We start from the raw sequence: 20,194 nt of genomic DNA on the forward strand, positions 1-20,194 counted from the left end.
GATCAAATTTCTAATTTGAGGCTGTATTACATCGATTCTGGCACCCAACATCACAACAAGATGATATTTTAAGCTCCTTATGTAGCCGAATCTGCGCTGGTTTGAATGGGCCGCCTCCAGTTTCCCCTTTGTTTTGCTGCCTCCAGCTAGCGCTGTGACGTCGGCTGACCCTAGTTACCTGTGGTTGGCCTGGCTGTGCGTCACTCAGAACACAACAGGCCAATCAGAAGAGAAGCTCATGAATATTAATTATACAGGCCAAAATCGACCTGTTCTCAGCAGAGCTCCTGAGAGAGGAGCTGTAAAAATATATTGAGATGGTTTTTGGTACTTATACCGCAAATATATATTCTTAAGGACATCAAAACCTAAAATAAAACTCCAGAAAGGTGTAAAATATGTGACCTTTAAACTTTAATGGAAGAAGATCTGACCGTTTGTACAAACAATTCACATGATGCAAATTTGCATAGAAATAGTATGTAATGTTAAACATTTCTTCTGAACTGTACATCATAACCTATTGTTTGTTTAAAAAAAACAACAATAACATTCTAAAATCCTACTCCTCTCAAAGCAAAGATATGTGACCTTTAAACTTTAATGGAAGAAGATCTGACCGTTTGTACAAACAATTCACATGATGCAAATTTGCATAGAAATAGTATGTAATGTTAAACATTTCTTCTGAACTGTACATCATAACCTATTGTTTGTTTAAAAAAAACAACAATAACATTCTAAAATCCTACTCCTCTCAAAGCAAAAATGTGAGGACCATAAGTGACCAACAAGTCCACATTCTCCTTCGGTTGTGTCATGTCAAGTTCCTAAAGCCACATATCTTCTGCATTATGTTTTTAAGCAGTTTTAGATACTGCTGACATGTTGAGTTGGTGCATGAGTGACAGTTGTGCTCCTCAGCAGTCCTCCGGCAGATTCGTCTGGCCCATACAAATGTTAACTTTACAATGAGATGCACCCATTCATTCGTGCCCTCCCCCAATCCGAGTCCACTCTTTTCTCCAGCTACCCCCCGTTCCCCTTGTCGAAGCTCTTCCTTTGTTGACACCCACCATGTATCAATGGTGCCTTTGTGCGTAGGAGAGTTTTCACTTTAGCAAATCTGATTAAAGGGACCTCAGTCTTGTCTACATGCCAGAGCTTTGATGACAGTGTCACTGCAGGAGCAAAGGAAAATTCCAGCTAACCTCCGTGTCACCATTAATCATATAATCAATCCAATTTAGCCCCGCCGCAGTGTCACTTTCACAGTCTGTTTTTGCTAACTGTAAGTAAGAGGGCCTCCTTTCTTGGGAAAACTCTTCAAGGACATGTTTTTATGAATTCAGGGGGTTACAACTCCACAGTTGGTCCACAGTAGGTTGCTCTAAATGGTTCGTAATATAATGCGGTTAAACGATAGTACTGACGTTTGAAGGGCGTTAAAGTCCCCCCCCGAGGGCCTACTGACTTCACGCTGTCCCCTGTGATTTGTTTAAAAGAATATTCTGGGTTAAATGCAACTCAACCTCTAGCAACAGTATCTGTGGTATGCTGTCAATTACCATTGACAATAACATTGACTCATTCCTTTATAAAACAAACAGAAAATCTTTTTTAAAGTAATGCACTTACAATGGCCAGAGGGTTTAAAAGCAGAAATGTGAAGCCAGTACTTTTATTTCAAGCACTTACATGAATAATTCAGTAAAATTGCCTAGTATTTGATCTATAACTCGTCTAAATGGTTCTTTTTCGAGCTGGAATTACTTTTCTTGGTGGATGAACATCTGGTTATGCATTACCAAAGAATGCACTGATTCACATATTCATTTTAAGATTTGCTAAAGATTACATTTAACAATATTTGTAAAAAAAAAAGAACTCAAAGTGCTAGATGACAACAAAGGAAATAAAAAAATTCTAGAAATTAGCATGTACAACTTAATAAATGATGCTGACCGATACGATGAATAATAATGATAATAATAATAATAGAAAAACACTATATAGGAAGATAACTGATATGTTACTAAAATATTGTGCATCCATACTGTAATTTTGAAACATGTGGTGATTGTGCGATCACTCCATAAAATACCAATATACGTGTTTTCAAACTAAGAAATTAATTCTTATTATTTTTGAACATTACTCTGACATTTTGTCAATAGAATTTAACCTTAGCCTGAAATATTCCTATAAGTGAGTTCTAGGGTTGACACAAACATCTATATCTTCCAGTGCCATAACTCCATGAATTTTTCCTCTGAGGCTTACCACAATACCGCTACAATATATGCCACTAAATCCAGCATTTCAAACGTCACATGTCTTCCCCATCTTATACACCCACTGATTTTTTTTCCCCTCACACTTGTCTATTTTGACATTTCTCTTGGCTGTGGTCAGAATAGCATACTAGCATAGTTCTATTTCTGAGATATGCAGTATGTACACGGTATGCAAATCTTCTGGTATGAATAACCAAGTGGCCTATTACATTTGGCAAAAAGCACATTGCACTAGGTTCTGTCTCCCACAATGCAATGCATTTGATGATGTAACGACACAATTGTGCAAAGCAAAAATCCTGTTTCTTTTAATCATGGCCATGTAATAGTAACTCTAATGAATGTGAATTTTACCGTTGTGCTCTGTGAGGTCATGTGACAACAATGTAACCTATATTTATTAATCCATACTCTTATTTTAATAGTAAGTAGTACAGGGTATATTCTGGCAGGCTAATATTCCACTCTGATCATATCTCCTTCTCCTTCGCTCTCCCTCCTTTGTTCTCGGTGACACACACAGTTCATGTAATTGGGCGTTATAGCCAGACGCAGCTTGTGGACAATAGGAATTAATTTGCAGTCAGTTTATTTGTCGCAATCACGCACCTGGTCCTCCAAAGCAAGTCCATATCTGAATACATGTACTCAACCTTGTGTGATCAGCCGCCCGAACAGACGCACTTCGTCTGCCAAAAACTAATCTCGGGGCACATCTGTCCCATCGCTTTGAAGACGGCAGTGGCAGTTTCGGGGTGGTAGAAAGCACAGCTGCTGTTTGGGTGGTCGTCCCTGATGGGATTGAAGTACACTTCCTCCTCACGCCTTAAAAGCAAGCGAGCAAACAAACAAACAGACAGGTACACTCTTAAAAATAAAGGTGCTTCACGATGCCATAGAAGAACCTTTTTGTCTAAATGGTTCCATAAAGAACCTTTAACATCTGAAGAACCTTTCTGTTTGACAAAAGGTTCTTTGTGGCGAAAGAAGGTTCTTCAGATTGCAAAAAGGTAAGAAAGAGATGGTTCTTTAAAGAACCTTTGACTGAATGGTTCTTTGTGGAACCAAAAATGGTTCTTCTATGGCATCGCTTGAAGAACCTTTTGAAGCACCTTTATTTTTAAGAGTGTACTCTGAATTGACTAGTCCAAATAAGGTAAATGCTAAATGCTAAACTGATCGTTGCCACGTTGTTCTTTAAATGCGACAACTCCAATAATTGGTTTTGATTAGTTCGAGAATAAGATTAGGTAATATGTACACTGACATCTCTGGAGATTTGAGTGCTCTGGTTCCTTGTCATGTTTTTAAAGGTTAACTGCGTCTATAATTGTTTTAATCTACATACCGCCGCCTGCTTCCGTGTCAGCGTGGTAGACACGTTAATTGACTTTAATGTACTTCGGAGCATGTCAGGGCCGTCATCATTGCATCAACTCAAACATTTTAATTCGTGACTTCAGGTGCGCTGATATTTTTAGCCCGCATGAATGCACGTCACTTCCCTGAGAGGTCGAACGGCATTAAATAGACTCACAAATGGCATGCAAATCCATCTCTGAGAGCTCAGACGTCTTGCACAATGCATATATCATTCACCACTCACATATGAAAGTTAATTTGTCTTATGAAAGCTGTGACTCAGCAGTTGCTCCATGAATCCCATTTTAAATCGGGTTATTAAAATGCAGTATTCCGCGCAACAGCCTCAAATGGAAGACAAGTTGAAAAGAACAGAGGGTCAATACTCTCCAAAACTGATCTGTCATCCTCTCCCGCTCCTGAAGTCCACCTCCTTCTTCCTGTTGCTATAGCAACCATTCGGCAAGGACAGGGGCATTGTAAAACACGGCCCTCGGAGAACAATCAATCATCGCATTCCTCTCACATGCTTCTTAATTGCTTTTTGGATCATCCTCAAAAACATTTAACCCTGGGTTAGGGTCGACTCTACTAATTTGTGCCACTGATTCATTTTAACACCGTCTTTGCTGTATACCAGAGCCCTCTAAAATATCCAACGTTCTTGATTATATTTTAGTGGAATTTCACTGCATTTTTATAATGACCCGATCTACATTGCGTGCATGAATCTAGAGTGGACAAGTGCATAATGCTGCTCTTAAAGGTGGGCCTCATCATCAGATTCACGTGGAATTCTGTGCTTCAAAACCTGGTGAGCTGTCTATGGAGGCAGCATTTTAAAACCCAAAGTATCCACATGTTCCTGAATGTGGAAATCTCGCCTTACTCTTACCGGAAAACTGTTTTACATTTCCAGTCACTGTGGTGATTCTAGTCAAAGTGTATTTCCCTAGCCGGTAACGTAAAACCTATGAAAATAGCTAAAAAAAGCGTATGTTTCATAGCACCGACACTTTACATTTTCGCAATGATCGTCTTTTGGCAGTGCCTTGCTTGTCAAAGTTTATTGAGTGGGTAGATGACATATAGCGGCCCGAGGTTAACTACATAGATAACAGGTGGGCGTTTATTTCCTACATATAACTCTGAATCGGTGTGAAGTTTGGAGGGCTTTTTGTCCACAAAATGATAAGAGCACTCATATTCCTTCTTTGGGGAGTATTTTAACAAGCGCTGCAAGCAATGATCATTTTCTCTCGTCAGTCTTTGGCATAGAATGCAACGCATATGACATGGACATTCTTTTTGGAATTGCTGGTGACCAAAACAAGTAACTTCCAGGAATTCAAATTTTTTTGTTTAGTTAATTCAGTCTCTATTTTTACTCAGTATTAACACTGGTTCCTGTGGAGACCAGAATAGGACAACAGTTCATCGGAAGTTAGAAACCATCATGGCGAAGTCTATTGGTTGAATACTTCAATTTTAACATGAAAAAGAAACAAATGTGACTGACAATAACAACAAACTACTGGAGACCGCGACAACAATAGACATCTGCATTAATAAACACTTGTGTGAGTGGATAAAGAGATTCATGCAATTCTATTTTAAACAAGTAAAAAGAGTTTTGGGACATAAATGGTGGGACAAGGATGAAATTTTCTATTGGGCATGTGCTGACTGCTCGGTACAAAAAGGAGTATACTTTGAAAGGCTATACGTTCAAAAACGTAAGTATACTACACATCCTGACAGGAAGACGGTCTCTTAACTATGGAGCCCTGCACATGAAAAAAAAGGGGAAAAGGGGAAAGAGATAGATAGATAGATAGATAGATACATGCATAAATACATGTATATATTGAAAATCAGTTAGAAGTAATAATTCAGTTTACTCAATTTTGTATGTATATTTGTGCTTATTAGTAGGGTGACCATACGTGCCATTTTCCCAGGACGTGTCCTGGCCAGGATTTCTATATTTCATCAGATTCACGTGGAATTCTGTGCTTCAAAACCTGGTGAGCTGTCTATGGAGGCAGCATTTTAAAACCCAAAGTATCCACATGTTCCTGAATGTGGAAATCTCGCCTTACTCTTACCGGAAAACTGTTTTACATTTCCAGTCACTGTGGTGATTCTAGTCAAAGTGTATTTCCCTAGCCGGTAACGTAAAACCTATGAAAATAGCTAAAAAAAGCGTATGTTTCATAGCACCGACACTTTACATTTTCGCAATGATCGTCTTTTGGCAGTGCCTTGCTTGTCAAAGTTTATTGAGTGGGTAGATGACATATAGCGGCCCGAGGTTAACTACATAGATAACAGGTGGGCGTTTATTTCCTACATATAACTCTGAATCGGTGTGAAGTTTGGAGGGCTTTTTGTCCACAAAATGATAAGAGCACTCATATTCCTTCTTTGGGGAGTATTTTAACAAGCGCTGCAAGCAATGATCATTTTCTCTCGTCAGTCTTTGGCATAGAATGCAACGCATATGACATGGACATTCTTTTTGGAATTGCTGGTGACCAAAACAAGTAACTTCCAGGAATTCAAATTTTTTTGTTTAGTTAATTCAGTCTCTATTTTTACTCAGTATTAACACTGGTTCCTGTGGAGACCAGAATAGGACAACAGTTCATCGGAAGTTAGAAACCATCATGGCGAAGTCCATTGGTTGAATACTTCAATTTTAACATGAAAAAGAAACAAATGTGACTGACAATAACAACAAACTACTGGAGACCGCGACAACAATAGACATCTGCATTAATAAACACTTGTGTGAGTGGATAAAGAGATTCATGCAATTCTATTTTAAACAAGTAAAAAGAGTTTTGGGACATAAATGGTGGGACAAGGATGAAATTTTCTATTGGGCATGTGCTGACTGCTCGGTACAAAAAGGAGTATACTTTGAAAGGCTATACGTTCAAAAACGTAAGTATACTACACATCCTGACAGGAAGACGGTCTCTTAACTATGGAGCCCTGCACATGAAAAAAAAGGGGAAAAGGGGAAAGAGATAGATAGATAGATAGATAGATAGATAGATACATGCATAAATACATGTATATATTGAAAATCAGTTAGAAGTAATAATTCAGTTTACTCAATTTTGTATGTATATTTGTGCTTATTAGTAGGGTGACCATACGTGCCATTTTCCCAGGACGTGTCCTGGCCAGGATTTCTATATTGCCTAAAATATCTAGGTTTTGGCTTTGTTTGCGTGTGCAGACCCGATCAGTGTATGACATCAAAATAACTCGAGAGTATTTTGAAAGCATAAGGAACTGTCTGTATGGTATTTTGATGTCATACACCGATCGGTCTGCATACGCAAACAAAGCCAAAACCTAGATATTTTAGGCAATATAGAAATCCTGGCCAGGACGCGTCCTGGGAAAATGGCACATATGGTCACCCTACTTATTAGGGAATCACAACATTAGCAACATGCTAATGTCAAATTCTATTTGATCACTAATCAAATCTTCCATGTTGAGTGCTATTTGTGTAGCTGTCTATATAGAGTTTTCTAAATGAGTCACACATGAGGTTCCATGACGTTTAGGATGCTGCCTGTAAGGGCAGCCCAAAGGTTTTTGGAACAGAGCCTATATGCAGCCTTCATATATCACAGCGTACTTTATTATAGACCATTCTTGCAACTGCCGGAAAACAAACTAAGGAAGGAGCGGATGCTATTAATATCTCCGCTGAAGGCGAGGATAGGAGCACAAATGGAAGATGGGGGAGGGATGAGGGTCATTGGCATGACTTCATCGAAAGGGAGTATCTGGTCCATCTCTGTCTGTATGACTCAGGTGGCAAATGTCAGTTGCAGCTCGGATGTAAAGAATAAGGAAAAAGAGAAATGAGGAGGAAAAATGCTGCGGGCAGAGGAGGAAAACTCGAAGGGATGTGGTGCAGATTTTCTCAGGGTTTTCCACCGATGTCCTGAGGGCCGCTTCACTTTCTCAAAGTCGATACGAATTGAGCAGGGTGGTCTCCTCAGCAGGTCCCTGAGACCTGGTGTGCCTATTAAGCCTCTGAAAAGAACCCTCTGTGCTTTGCACAGGCCTATATCCTTACTGCATGTTGACGTCAAGGATAATGTATGAGCTTCCAGCTGGTTCTTTATTCCTGCTTCTCTTTGCCTCTCTCCTCTGATTTACAATCTGGCTTTGCTGGCAGGCACACCATTGGGGGGTCCCGAACCTCCGAAATCCCATCGGCAAACAGAGGGACTCTAATCTGTGCTTTGTGCTTTCCAAAATACGACTGAGCTGTAGTGTAAGAAAGTCTTTATCTGGCCCCTGGAAGCCCCTCTGCAAGCACTTAAAAGTCCATACTGAGGCATGTCGCCCATCTAAGGTGAAAGTCACTCAGTCATTCAGGCAGGCAGTGAAAGGTTGCAGCGCTTCACTAGGTGTTTAAGTCAAAGTGCCCTATAAATATAAATGACAGGCATTAAATGTGCCTTTAAAGGCTGGTCTCAGGTCAGCTCCCCCTGTGCCCCGAAGACTCAAACATTGCAGGTTTAGGTGAGCTTGACGTTCACACTAATAGTCTGAGGAGTGTTTGACGAAAGGTTGAGACCTCACGTGGGGAATGCACAAGCAGAGCTTCATAAAAGAGCGTTATTGGTGTTTTCTGAAATCTTTGGAATGCCTCAAGTCACATGGAATCAAAATGTATGCTATTTATATTCTTCACACACATTCCTGGTCTTATTGTTATGATTCTATGGTGCATATAATTCTAAAGAAAAAAATGTTCGTCCGATCACAAGTAGACAATGCTAAATGCATGGTCTATAACACTTTGAGCTTGTCTACTTCCAGAGGTAGAAAATGCATTTAAACAGAAGACCTTCATAGTGTAGATGTTCATGTGGTCAAATGTGCTCAAACTGCCACAACCAAACATGTGAACATGTGAGTGTTTTGAGAAAGTGCACCAAAACATTAGATTCAAACCTCATTATGTTGTTGCGAAATCAGCATTCTCATTTGTATCCTTTACTTTTGGTTGATTTCCCACTCACTCGTAAGCAGCATGATGACATCATTCATTCAATCATATTTGTGTGCCGTACACTGCACTCTCACAGAAGCTATAGAGTGTGATGAATTAAAAGGGAACAAAAGCAATTTGAAAATGCAGGTTTTTAGATCAGGTCTAAATGGTAATCAATCTCCGTCGACCACTTGTGATCGAATCGCTTGAAACGCAAGTGGCTTAGGTTGTCATACTGGTCAACCACAGAAATAGATACAATTACTTCACTGCTGGTATTTACAAGAAACCCTAAATAGCAATTCGTACACATAGTTCCTCTGTGTAGTTTCCTTTACATGGGAGGCAGGTAACAACCCTGTAATTCTTTTGTCTGGTTATTACATAAACAAGTACAAACCAACAGTGCATTCATATCTACACCTCCGCCTATTTCTGCACTCTCTTGTCATGTAGACGCTGGATAAACACTTGTGAAGGAGCATGAATGTCAGTAGATGCTGTGATGGTGTCACAGTGTTGCTCCCGTGTGTATGTGGGAGGAAATCAATGGGGCAGAATGGTCTCTAAGAAAGATCATCTAATCCATGAAGAGAGGTGCGATGCTACAGAAAATTACGCGGCGCCACTGAAGCAGTGCACAGAATTGTAATTAGCAGTACATGCTGCGGTAAAATCATTACTGTTATTATTGCTTATACGTATATATAGGCATGTTCATTGTGTAACCCATTCCACACTATTTGTGTTAAAGACATGAATTCTACCTCAATTCATAGGGTTTGTTCTCAACATGATGACAATGACTAAGAACGTACGCCTTGTAAACTGCATAGCAACATTCTGGCAGTCACCCAAAATGCTTTAGCATCATGGCAGCTTGTTTTTTGCACTGCAAGCACTGATCACATTTCTTCAGAAAATCGAAAAAAATCTAGTTGTCATCAGTGTAAAACCCATGGAAATTGAAAGAGGTCAGCACATCCTCCCACATCTATAGCGATAACTGTACCGCGAGCTGTTTTCCGTCCCGTATACATGCCGAATCTGCCATGTCCATCTAATTGGAATTTCGAGCCTGAGCCGACAGTCAACAAGCACGTCTTGACAGCTTCCACTTACAGACGCACCGAGAGAACGTTAGTTATACGTTCGACGCGATTTCTGCAGCATGCCGTGATGTGTCTCTGACAACCCCCTGAGTCTTCAGCGCGCAGTTACACTCCACCATTCACTCTCATTTGCTATCTTTCTCTCCTACAGCACAGATGCTAACACACTCTCGGGCCGTCTGTCTGCGTCTTCCTTGTCCTCACACAAACTCACACGCACTGTTCCAAAACTATGGAGGCAGCATTCTAAGGCATGATGGGCACGCTCCCGATGTGAAGGCTGTTCCAAACCTTAATTCCAAACTGCCTCATTAGATATCTAATTCTGGCCAAATTCTAAAGCAGCATCACATGTATTCTCCACAGAGATGGCAATCCCAGAATGCACTTCAAGAAGCACAGTGAAAAATAAATCCAATAGGATGTAATGAGAAAAAAAAGTAGATTATAAATAACCTTGCTTACAGTAAGTGAATGCTGAAAAGTATTTAATAATATTTCAGAGTAATTTAAAATGACACCCATAACAAAAAAAAGGTTATGACAAAAAGAAGAGGTCACATGTGAGGTTACGGATTTCAGAGTGCTTAGCTTAGTAAAAAAACTAACCTCTTGTGAGGTTATGACTTCCAGGGTGTTTAGCTTAGCAACATGGTGTTTAGCTTTGTAAACCATTAAAAAAATTAGGCCTTTGTAGAGCATATTGTAGTGGTCACTTTTGAGGTTATGGTTTCAGAGAGTGTTTAGCTGTTTAGATTAGCAACATGCTAACATGCAACCATTAAAATCAGAGGAAAATCAAGGCTCTGTGTGAAATTTGCAGCATACCATGTTGAAAAAAACAGCATATGATGGTTAGGTATGTTTTGACACTGGGATGCTGGTTTAAGCTGGTCCTTTGCTGGTTTATGCTGGTCCTTTGCCAGCACATGACCAGCATAAACCAGCAAAAGGACCAGCATAAACCAACAAAAGGACTAGCATAAACCAGCAAAGGACCATCTTAAACCAGCAAAGGACCATCTTAAACCAGCATCCCAGCATCAAAACATACCTAACCAGCATATGCTGGTTTTTCAACAGGGATATAGAGTTGCTGCCTATGTAGTAGCGTTCACTTGTAAGGTTTTGACTTTCATGGTATTTGGCTTAGCCACATGCTAACAAGTCATGTAACTATTAAAATCTGAGAAAAATTGAGGCTCTTGCGTGAATGCTGTTTGCTTTTTAGCATATATAGATTTCTGCAGCATGCCGTGATGTGTCTCTGACAACCCCCTGACTCTTCAGCGCGCAGTTACACTCCACCATTCACTCTCATTTGCTATCTTTCTCTCCTACAGCACAGATGCTAACACACTCTCGGGCCGTCTGTCTGCGTCTTCCTTGTCCTCACACAAACTCACACGCACTGTTCCAAAACTATGGAGGCAGCATTCTAAGGCATGATGGGCACGCTCCCGATGTGAAGGCTGTTCCAAACCTTAATTCCAAACTGCCTCATTAGATATCTAATTCTGGCCAAATTCTAAAGCAGCATCACATGTATTCTCCACAGAGATGGCAATCCCAGAATGCACTTCAAGAAGCACAGTGAAAAATAAATCCAATAGGATGTAATGAGAAAAAAAAGTAGATTATAAATAACCTTGCTTACAGTAAGTGAATGCTGAAAAGTATTTAATAATATTTCAGAGTAATTTAAAATGACACCCATAACAAAAAAAAGGTTATGACAAAAAGAAGAGGTCACATGTGAGGTTACGGATTTCAGAGTGCTTAGCTTAGTAAAAAAACTAACCTCTTGTGAGGTTATGACTTCCAGGGTGTTTAGCTTAGCAACATGGTGTTTAGCTTTGTAAACCATTAAAAAAATTAGGCCTTTGTAGAGCATATTGTAGTGGTCACTTTTGAGGTTATGGTTTCAGAGAGTGTTTAGCTGTTTAGATTAGCAACATGCTAACATGCAACCATTAAAATCAGAGGAAAATCAAGGCTCTGTGTGAAATTTGCAGCATACCATGTTGAAAAAAAACAGCATATGATGGTTAGGTATGTTTTGACACTGGGATGCTGGTTTAAGCTGGTCCTTTGCTGGTTTATGCTGGTCCTTTGCCAGCACATGACCAGCATAAACCAGCAAAAGGACCAGCATAAACCAACAAAAGGACTAGCATAAACCAGCAAAGGACCATCTTAAACCAGCATCCCAGCATCAAAACATACCTAACCAGCATATGCTGGTTTTTCAACAGGGATATAGAGTTGCTGCCTATGTAGTAGCGTTCACTTGTAAGGTTTTGACTTTCATGGTATTTGGCTTAGCCACATGCTAACAAGTCATGTAACTATTAAAATCTGAGAAAAATTGAGGCTCTTGCGTGAATGCTGTTTGCTTTTTAGCATATATAGAGTTGCTGCCTATGTAGAGAGTATCATAATTTCTTGTGAGGTTATGACACCCATCAAGATGTTTAGCTTAGCAACATGCTTACATACAATCAATATGGCACCAATAGCCTTGTAGGCAGCATGCTGACATATAGTGCCATTGCATTTTGGGCATCCAGATTTTGAGTCCTGGTTTGCAGATCTTTCCCGATCCCATCCCATCCCCCTCTCTCTCCCCCACATCACTTCCTGTCTAGCAACTGTCCTATCAAAATAAAGGCAAAAACACCAAAAAACATACAAACAATAAAATTAGAGGAAAATTGAGGCTCCCACATGGCAGGCTATTTGTTTGTAGCATATGTAGAGATGCTGCCTATGTAGTGTTCTGCATTGGTCACTTATGAGGTTTCATTACTATCAGGATGCTTATGTAGGCAGTAAACAGTACGACAGCTCACTAGGTTTTGGAACAAAGCTACTGTATTTCCACCACCCACACTAACACTCTCCCTTCCTCTTTCACAGATACACACACATAAACACAAACACACAACCACCCACACACACAACCCTCCACCATCTTAATGAGAGTTCACGCGTTGTGATTATTACTGCACTTTTGGCCCAAACAGTCCCTTTCTCCTGATGAGGCAGCAGCAAAGGCAGATACGTGGATCTGAACCTCTGGGCGAATAACTCCCCCAGTAAAAGAGCCTGATGTGCAACCAATTCTGCTGCCAAGCTGTTCTCTCCGATCTGCAGGCTTGCACAGAGCGGCCAGCGTAATTGGAAAGATCAAACATGCTTTTGTGCAGCGTGGGGAATGCGGAGCTTCGGCGCAGAGGGAGATCTGACTTGGGAAATCAGGGAGATACACAAGAGATAGAGAAGCTCTGATCAGACTGACAAACCGCCTTCCAAGTCTGCTCGTAAAGAAATAAGCGCTGGCGATTCGGGGGGGTTATACTTTATTATATATCAGGAAAACTTGTGGATAATTGGATGTTGGATGTGCGCATGGAATGGTGTTATGCTGGCAGTATTGAGGAATCTTGAAATTAGCTTGTCAAACTACAAGTGATTCAAAATTGAACGTAGTTAAACTCCAGTCAAGCTACTTTTTTGAAATAGCCACTAACAAAAAGTAGCTATTATATATTATATACACTTTGAATAGTTGAATTTATATATATATATATATGTTAAAATTTTGAATATCAATTGCAATATTAAAGGGTTAGTTCACCCAAAAATGAAAATTAGCCCATGTTTTACCCACTCTACCCATCCTAGGTCTATATGACTTTCTTCTTCCAGACGAATCCAATCGGAGTTATATTAAAAATGGTCCTTGCTCTTCCAAGCTTTATAATGGCACTGGCTGGGTGTTTTTTGTTTTCAACAGTCCAAAAGTATTCAAATAAGCATCCATAATAAAACATGCCTCACATGGCCCCGGGGGGTAAATAAAGGCCTCCTGTAGTGAATCGATGCATTTTTGTAAGAAAAATATCCATATTTAAAACGTTACAAACACTTTTCTCACGTTTCCGCTAGCTGTTGTAGGCGGAAGCCATTCCGGGCGAATGACGTAGGACGTAGGTGTAGCGCACACGTCGGTGATTAGTGATGAATGCGGAAGCGTGGAGGAGAGAGTAAAACAAAACGGTAGTGAATCGATGCATTTTTGTAAGAAAAATATCCATATTTAAAACTTTAAAACACTTTTCTCACGTTTCCGCTAGCTGTTGTAGGCGGAAGCCATTCCGGGCGAATGACGTAGGACGTAGGTGTAGCGCACACGCCGGTGATTAGTGATGAATGCGGAAGCGTGGAGGAGAGAGTAAAACAAAACACTGATCATGAATTAGAAGCACAAAACAAGGATTTGTAAAGAAAAATGTAGGAGGATTTCAATATAAGCCAAGATGAGACTGGTTTTGCATTGCTAATGTAAGCAAACTTTGCTTCCTTTGCTCCTGTAAACAAACTCGTGAGACTAGCATATCTCACAGGCACGTGCGCGACGCATACGTCCTACGTCATCCGCCCGGAACGTCTTGCATGAATGACAGTTAGCGGAAGTGAGAGAATATTGTTTATAACGTTGTAAATATGGATATTTTTTCTTACAAAAACACATCAATTCGCAACAGGAAGCCCTAATTCACTCCCCGGAGCTGTGTGTGACACTGTTTATTATGGATGGATGCGCTTTATTTGTCTTCTTTTGGACTGTTAAAAAAAACACCCACCCACTGCCATTATAAAGCTTGGAATAGCCAGGACAATTTTTTATGTAACTCCGACTGGATTCGTCTGAAAGAAGAAAGTCATATACACCTAGGACCTAATTTTCATTTCTGGGTGAACTAACCCTTTAACATATAATAATTCTAACTGTAATATTATAAATATATAATTTATTATCAAATATATTTATATAATTTATTATTAAATACATGTATTTAATATCTAATTTATTATTTTATTCATATTTATTATAATAATATTAAAACAGTTATTATAAGTATTCTTCTACATGATATATAATGTTTAATATTAATTGATAATATTAATAATTAATACTTAAATGCATAATTAAAAAAAAAATCACAATATTTTTAAAGAGTTAAAATCATTTGTGCAGGGAATCAAATGATTTGACAAATATTTTTTTTTAACCATATGAATTGCCTGAACAAACTGATTCACTAAAATGAACTTGACTTCCTAGTGCTTCATATGAGAGGGGAAATATTTTAAGGGAAATTGTAATTTGATTATTGCCTATTGCTGCATGTGCAATAGAGTGTGAAACAAAAACCAGTAATGTAGCGTTTTGTTGCAGTATGCACTAAATAAAGTAGTTTGGAACATTTCATGTGGGTGTCATGGGTCTCGTAAATCAGCCATTATAATCATGTCAATGACTCTTCAGTTCTTATGAGGCATTTATTTACACAGTTATGCATATTTGAACAGACTGAATTAAAATAAGTGGAATATTCATCAAACAACAGCTCTCGAGTCAAACTGTCGTCATCTCACCTCTCGGATAGGTTTGAGTTTTGAATATGGCATGCATGTAAAGCTGTAGAGCTCGATTGGTGCTCTCAAGCACACATGAGCATACTGTACACACACACACACACACACACACACACACACGCATACACACACAGAGCACAATTCCCCCTCGCTCACAGGCAGGGGAAACGGGAGTTTCTAAATCACAGTCCAAAGTCCTCCAGAAATCTCTCGTTTCATGGAAGACAAAATACAACAGAGGTAAATAAAACACTTTTTCTGAATCGTAACAATCCGCTTTTCTGAAGTCAACTTGCCCTTAAAGGACTTTCCATTCTTTGAAAATGTCCTCTTCTCTTTCTGAAAGTTTCAGTTTGAGTCCATCCTGGCTTTCATGTGTTCCACTCCTCTCTTCCTTTCTTCAATATGAAGAAAAGATCAGAAGAAGCAAGTCTTTGAGGGAAAAAGAGTGGCAAAATATCCTCAAGCCAACATCAAACAGCCCGGGCTTACATTTAATACATTTTTAAAACATTATTACAGTTAGCTTATAATTCTCGAGTCCGTCTCATCGTTTGTGGCCTCGGCAAATGAGAGGAAGAATGGAAGGGATTGGAGTTATGGAAGAGAGTGATCGCTTTTTGCCATTAGAGAAACACATGCACACATGCAAACTAAACCTGAGAAGTAGAAACGTCGTCAATTTAATCCATGTAATCAAAATTCAGTGTAAACACGAGAAAGTCATGACAAAAGGGAGGGAAAGAACAAAGACGATTGCCTGAGGCGCCATCATACAGAATTCCAATTAACATGTGCTGTGTTTTCCCAGCACCGCCCAGGTGCCCCATTCACAGGCTGCCCGTCAGGCCCATACAGTTTTCCATTGGACACGCTGTAGTTTTCCACAGGCTGCTTGGGAGGGGTGCGACACTGTCCCAAATTGTATACAGGTTTTCCATTGGCTCTTCAAGCAATAGTCGGCTCCAGTAATTTTCCATTGGCTTTTTATGGATTGTCCCAGTGAGGTTTACTCTTCAAATGGGAATTTGTTGCTAGCCTGGAGGCTCAGCAGGTGTTTTTTTAATCAGTCAAACCCGTATGGGCAGAGTTTGGCTCATTTGTTGTTTCATGTCTTGTGCATCTCCTATACTCTTCCTCTGATGGCCCGGCAGGGTCCCGCCAACTCGACAGAGATCACTACAGAGAGAGAAATACAAAATGCAAAAATCAGCTAATGCAGGAAACACTGACATATGACAGCACTGAAGGTTTTTGTTTCAAGGCATAGTTATTTAATGTCAAAAAGACAGATGTCATACACCACACTGAGAATTAATTATAAACTATCCATCCATCCATGCCTCCAAATATTTGTCTCGCCATCCATCCATCCATCAGTCCAATTCATCCGTCTCTCTCTCTCTCTCTATCTGTCCACCCATCCCTCTATATATTTATCTCTCTATTCATCCATCCATACACCCATCCATATATACATATGAGTTTATCTGTCCATCCATCTATCCATTCCTCCAACTATCTATCCATCACTATCTCTCTATCAATCCATCATCCACCCATCAATCCATTAACCCATCCACCCATATATTTCTCTTATCCATCCATTAACCTATCCACCCATATATTTGTCTCTCCATTCATCCATCCATCCATCCATCCATCCATATATTTGTCTCTTCATCCATCTCTATATATTTATCTCTCTATTCATCCATCCATACACCCATCCATATATACATATGAGTTTATCTGTCCATCCATCTATCCATTCCTCCAACTATCTATCCATCACTATCTCTCTATCAATCCATCATCCATCCATCCATCCATTCATCCACCCACCCATATATTTGTCTCTCCACCCATCAATCCATTAACCCATCCACCCATATATTTCTCTTATCCATCCATTAACCTATCCACCCATATATTTGTCTCTCCATTCATCCATCCATCCATCCATCCATCCATATATTTGTCTCTTCATCCATCCATTAACCCATCCCCCCATGTATTTGTCCATCCATCCATCCATCCATATATTTGTATTTCCATCTGTGGCAGGAGGGGCGGGGTTCAGCGAGGCCTGCATCGGGAGAGAGAGGCAGGAGACGAGCGGTGCGTAAGTGGGTCAAGTACAAACGATAAACACCTGTGTCTTGTTTCAGTAATTGGTGTGGAGAGACCGGATAAAAGAGGCCACCTGGAACGGGATGGGGGAGAGACAGTCTGGGTACGCGAGCGACCCGGGAAGACGGGTGTAGATACACGGAAGCCAGTTGCATTCTGTTTGTTATGAGTTATTGACTGTGAATCTTACCGCGCTGAGTGAGCGCCGTGGTGTGTACAGTGCGGGAAGGAATTTAAATAAAGCTCGCGTCCCAGCAAGCCGATCCTGTCTTCTTCCTTCTACCCTCTTGAACATTTGTTACACCATCCATCCATCCATTAACTCAGCCACCCACATTTCTTTTTCCAGCCAGCCATTTATTAACACATCCACCCATATTTGTCTCTCCTTCCATCCATCCATCTATATATGTGTCCATCTGTCTACCCATCCTTCCATCTATCTATCCATCCTCTATAATTCTCTCCATCCATCCATCCATCCATCCACCTATCCACCCATATATTTGTCTCTCATCCATCCATTCATCCACCTGTCCAATTCATCCATCTCTCTCTCTCTTGTTTCTTTATCCAGCCAGCCATTTATTAACACATCCACCCATATTTGTCTCTTCTTCCATCCATCCATCTATACATGCGTCCACCTGTCTATCCATCCCTCCATCTATCTATCCATTTCTCTATATAATTATCTTTTAAATACCATCAAATTCAAATTTAAATTCTGTCTGCTACTTCATTTTAATTTAGAAACTGAATTGGAGCCATTCTCAATTCAATTCTGGATGACGTACAACTCTAGTGCAGAAAGAGCTGTGTAAAGATTCTTCAAAAATTCCTAATATTGATTAACAGTGAAAAAAATTCAGCATATAGGTTTGGAACAACATGAGAGGGAGTGACGACGGTATTTTCATTTTGAGGTAAACTGTTCCTTCAATTTCGAATAAAAAAAGGCCAAATGTGTACACTCTCATTCAAATGAGAACAGTAATCACGCACGCAGACACACAGCTGTCTCTGGAGATTGGATCATGGCATGTCAACAGCCTGGCCAGGGCTGCTCGTGCATACAGATGCAAAAATAAATGAATCATACACAGGCCATCAGCATGCAGCGTCACGCAGAGGCATGACGTGCCCACACGCGCACCCGTACACACTCGACCGTTAGGCACGGGGCTCCACTGCCGGCACATTAAAAAGCTCATTAGCCGACTAATTAAAGTCATTGCTCTCTTTTAGCATCTCCTCCATCTCCCTTATTAAGCTCTCTCCGCCACCTCCACTAGCCCTAGTCTGAACCGAACCAGCTTCCCCAGCGAGCAGACACAGCAGCCAGTGAAGAGGAAAGGGCACTGCACTGTGTGTAAGTCAGCCGTTACTCCGTTCCCAAGACGGTGCGGTTCAAAGCGCTCGAGGTGAGAGCAGCGCATTTACAAACGCAAGTGAAATGATTGTGCTTATTTTGACTAAGTCAGACTCAGCAGTGTTATGGATTGCATTTATTTGCTGGATAATTTATGTGGTTGAAACTGCTTATTGTGAAGAGTTGGATGTGGGAAACAGCCCTACACGGCAAACAATGATTTGCATAGTGAGGCGCGGGGAGGGGTAAGCTTATCGTGATAGGTATTTTGCTGCACACATTCAGTTTAAAAAATCAGCTTGTGCTTTACCCGTAGGAAAGATAGATCTCTTTTTAATATCTCCATTGTTTCTCCTAGACTGCAGTGAGACAGAATAAAGAGCAAAGTTTCCTGTTTCTCAGACGTTTCTCCCTAGTAATCCCACATCCCCTTATGTCGAGATCTCAGTAATGTCACAAATTGTGCTTAGATTTACAAACATCAGTCAAATGTCAGGGAACACGAAAACTTCTCTTCTTCAATTCTCTACAAGACTGAACAATCTGAGTTTAGTCTAAGTGCTTATTCACTTTTAACTCTATACCCTCATTATATGCCACCATTTTTATTTTGAGCTATTTTTATAGATGTTTTGAGCAACGGTATTTCAAATCTCAAAATGTGACTTTCTTGTAAATTGAAACATTAGTTTGCACAAAAGATATCTTTTAATAGTGACTTTTAGTTGGCATTTAAAATCTCTCAATGTGATTTTTTTGTGACAATGTGACTATTGCAACTGTGATTATGTTTCTCACAAATGCGACTACATCCCACAATGTTAAATATCACAGTTGCCTCTTTGATTCTTGTAACTGTCATTTTGAAAGTCACAGTGCGACTTTATCTCGCAACTGTAACTTTTTGAAATCGCCACATTGTTTCTCATAAATGTGACTTTATATCCCGCAATGTGACTTTACATATCAGTCACATTGCATCTTTGATTCTCATAAATGTCATTTTAAGTCTCACAATGTGACTTTGTATTGCAAATAGTCTTGATTTTATTTCTTGTAATTTCAACTTTATACTGTGCAAGGTGACTATATCACACCATTACGACTTCTAATTGTCATTTTCAATATCACAATGTTACTTTGTCTTGAAACTGAGTTAGTTTTTTGTAACTGACTTTACGTCGCACAATGTGATCACACCTGTGACTTTATTTCTTGTAATTTAAACTGTATATTGTGCAAAAGTGAATGTATCTTGCAACTGCAACTTGATAGTCAGTTTTAGACTTTTTATTTTAATAGTTTTTTTTTCTTGTACTTGAATTGAAAATTAAAGTGATTACTTTTTATTTAAAAAAATTAAATAATTAAAAGAATTAAATAAAATGAAAGTGATAATTTTTTTTTTTTTTTTTAACATTTTTATATGATAATTTAT

General features: G+C 39.7%; 1 protein-coding gene across 1 annotated transcript in view; it reads right to left on the reverse strand.

The window, feature by feature from the left end:
- Positions 1-15,156: 15,156 nt before the first annotated feature.
- Positions 15,157-20,194, reverse strand: part of ephb3a (eph receptor B3a) — a 38,752-nt gene continuing 33,714 nt past the window's right edge. The window contains exon 16 of the mRNA XM_016291535.1: positions 15,157-16,430. Coding sequence (XP_016147021.1) covers positions 16,322-16,430 — 109 coding nt within the window. The 3' untranslated portion in view covers positions 15,157-16,321. The remainder of the gene's footprint in view (positions 16,431-20,194) is intronic.

Source organism: Sinocyclocheilus grahami, unplaced genomic scaffold, assembly GCF_001515645.1.
Source record: "Sinocyclocheilus grahami isolate Dianchi unplaced genomic scaffold, SAMN03320097.WGS_v1.1 scaffold273.1, whole genome shotgun sequence".
Taxonomy (NCBI): Eukaryota; Metazoa; Chordata; class Actinopteri; order Cypriniformes; family Cyprinidae; genus Sinocyclocheilus; species Sinocyclocheilus grahami.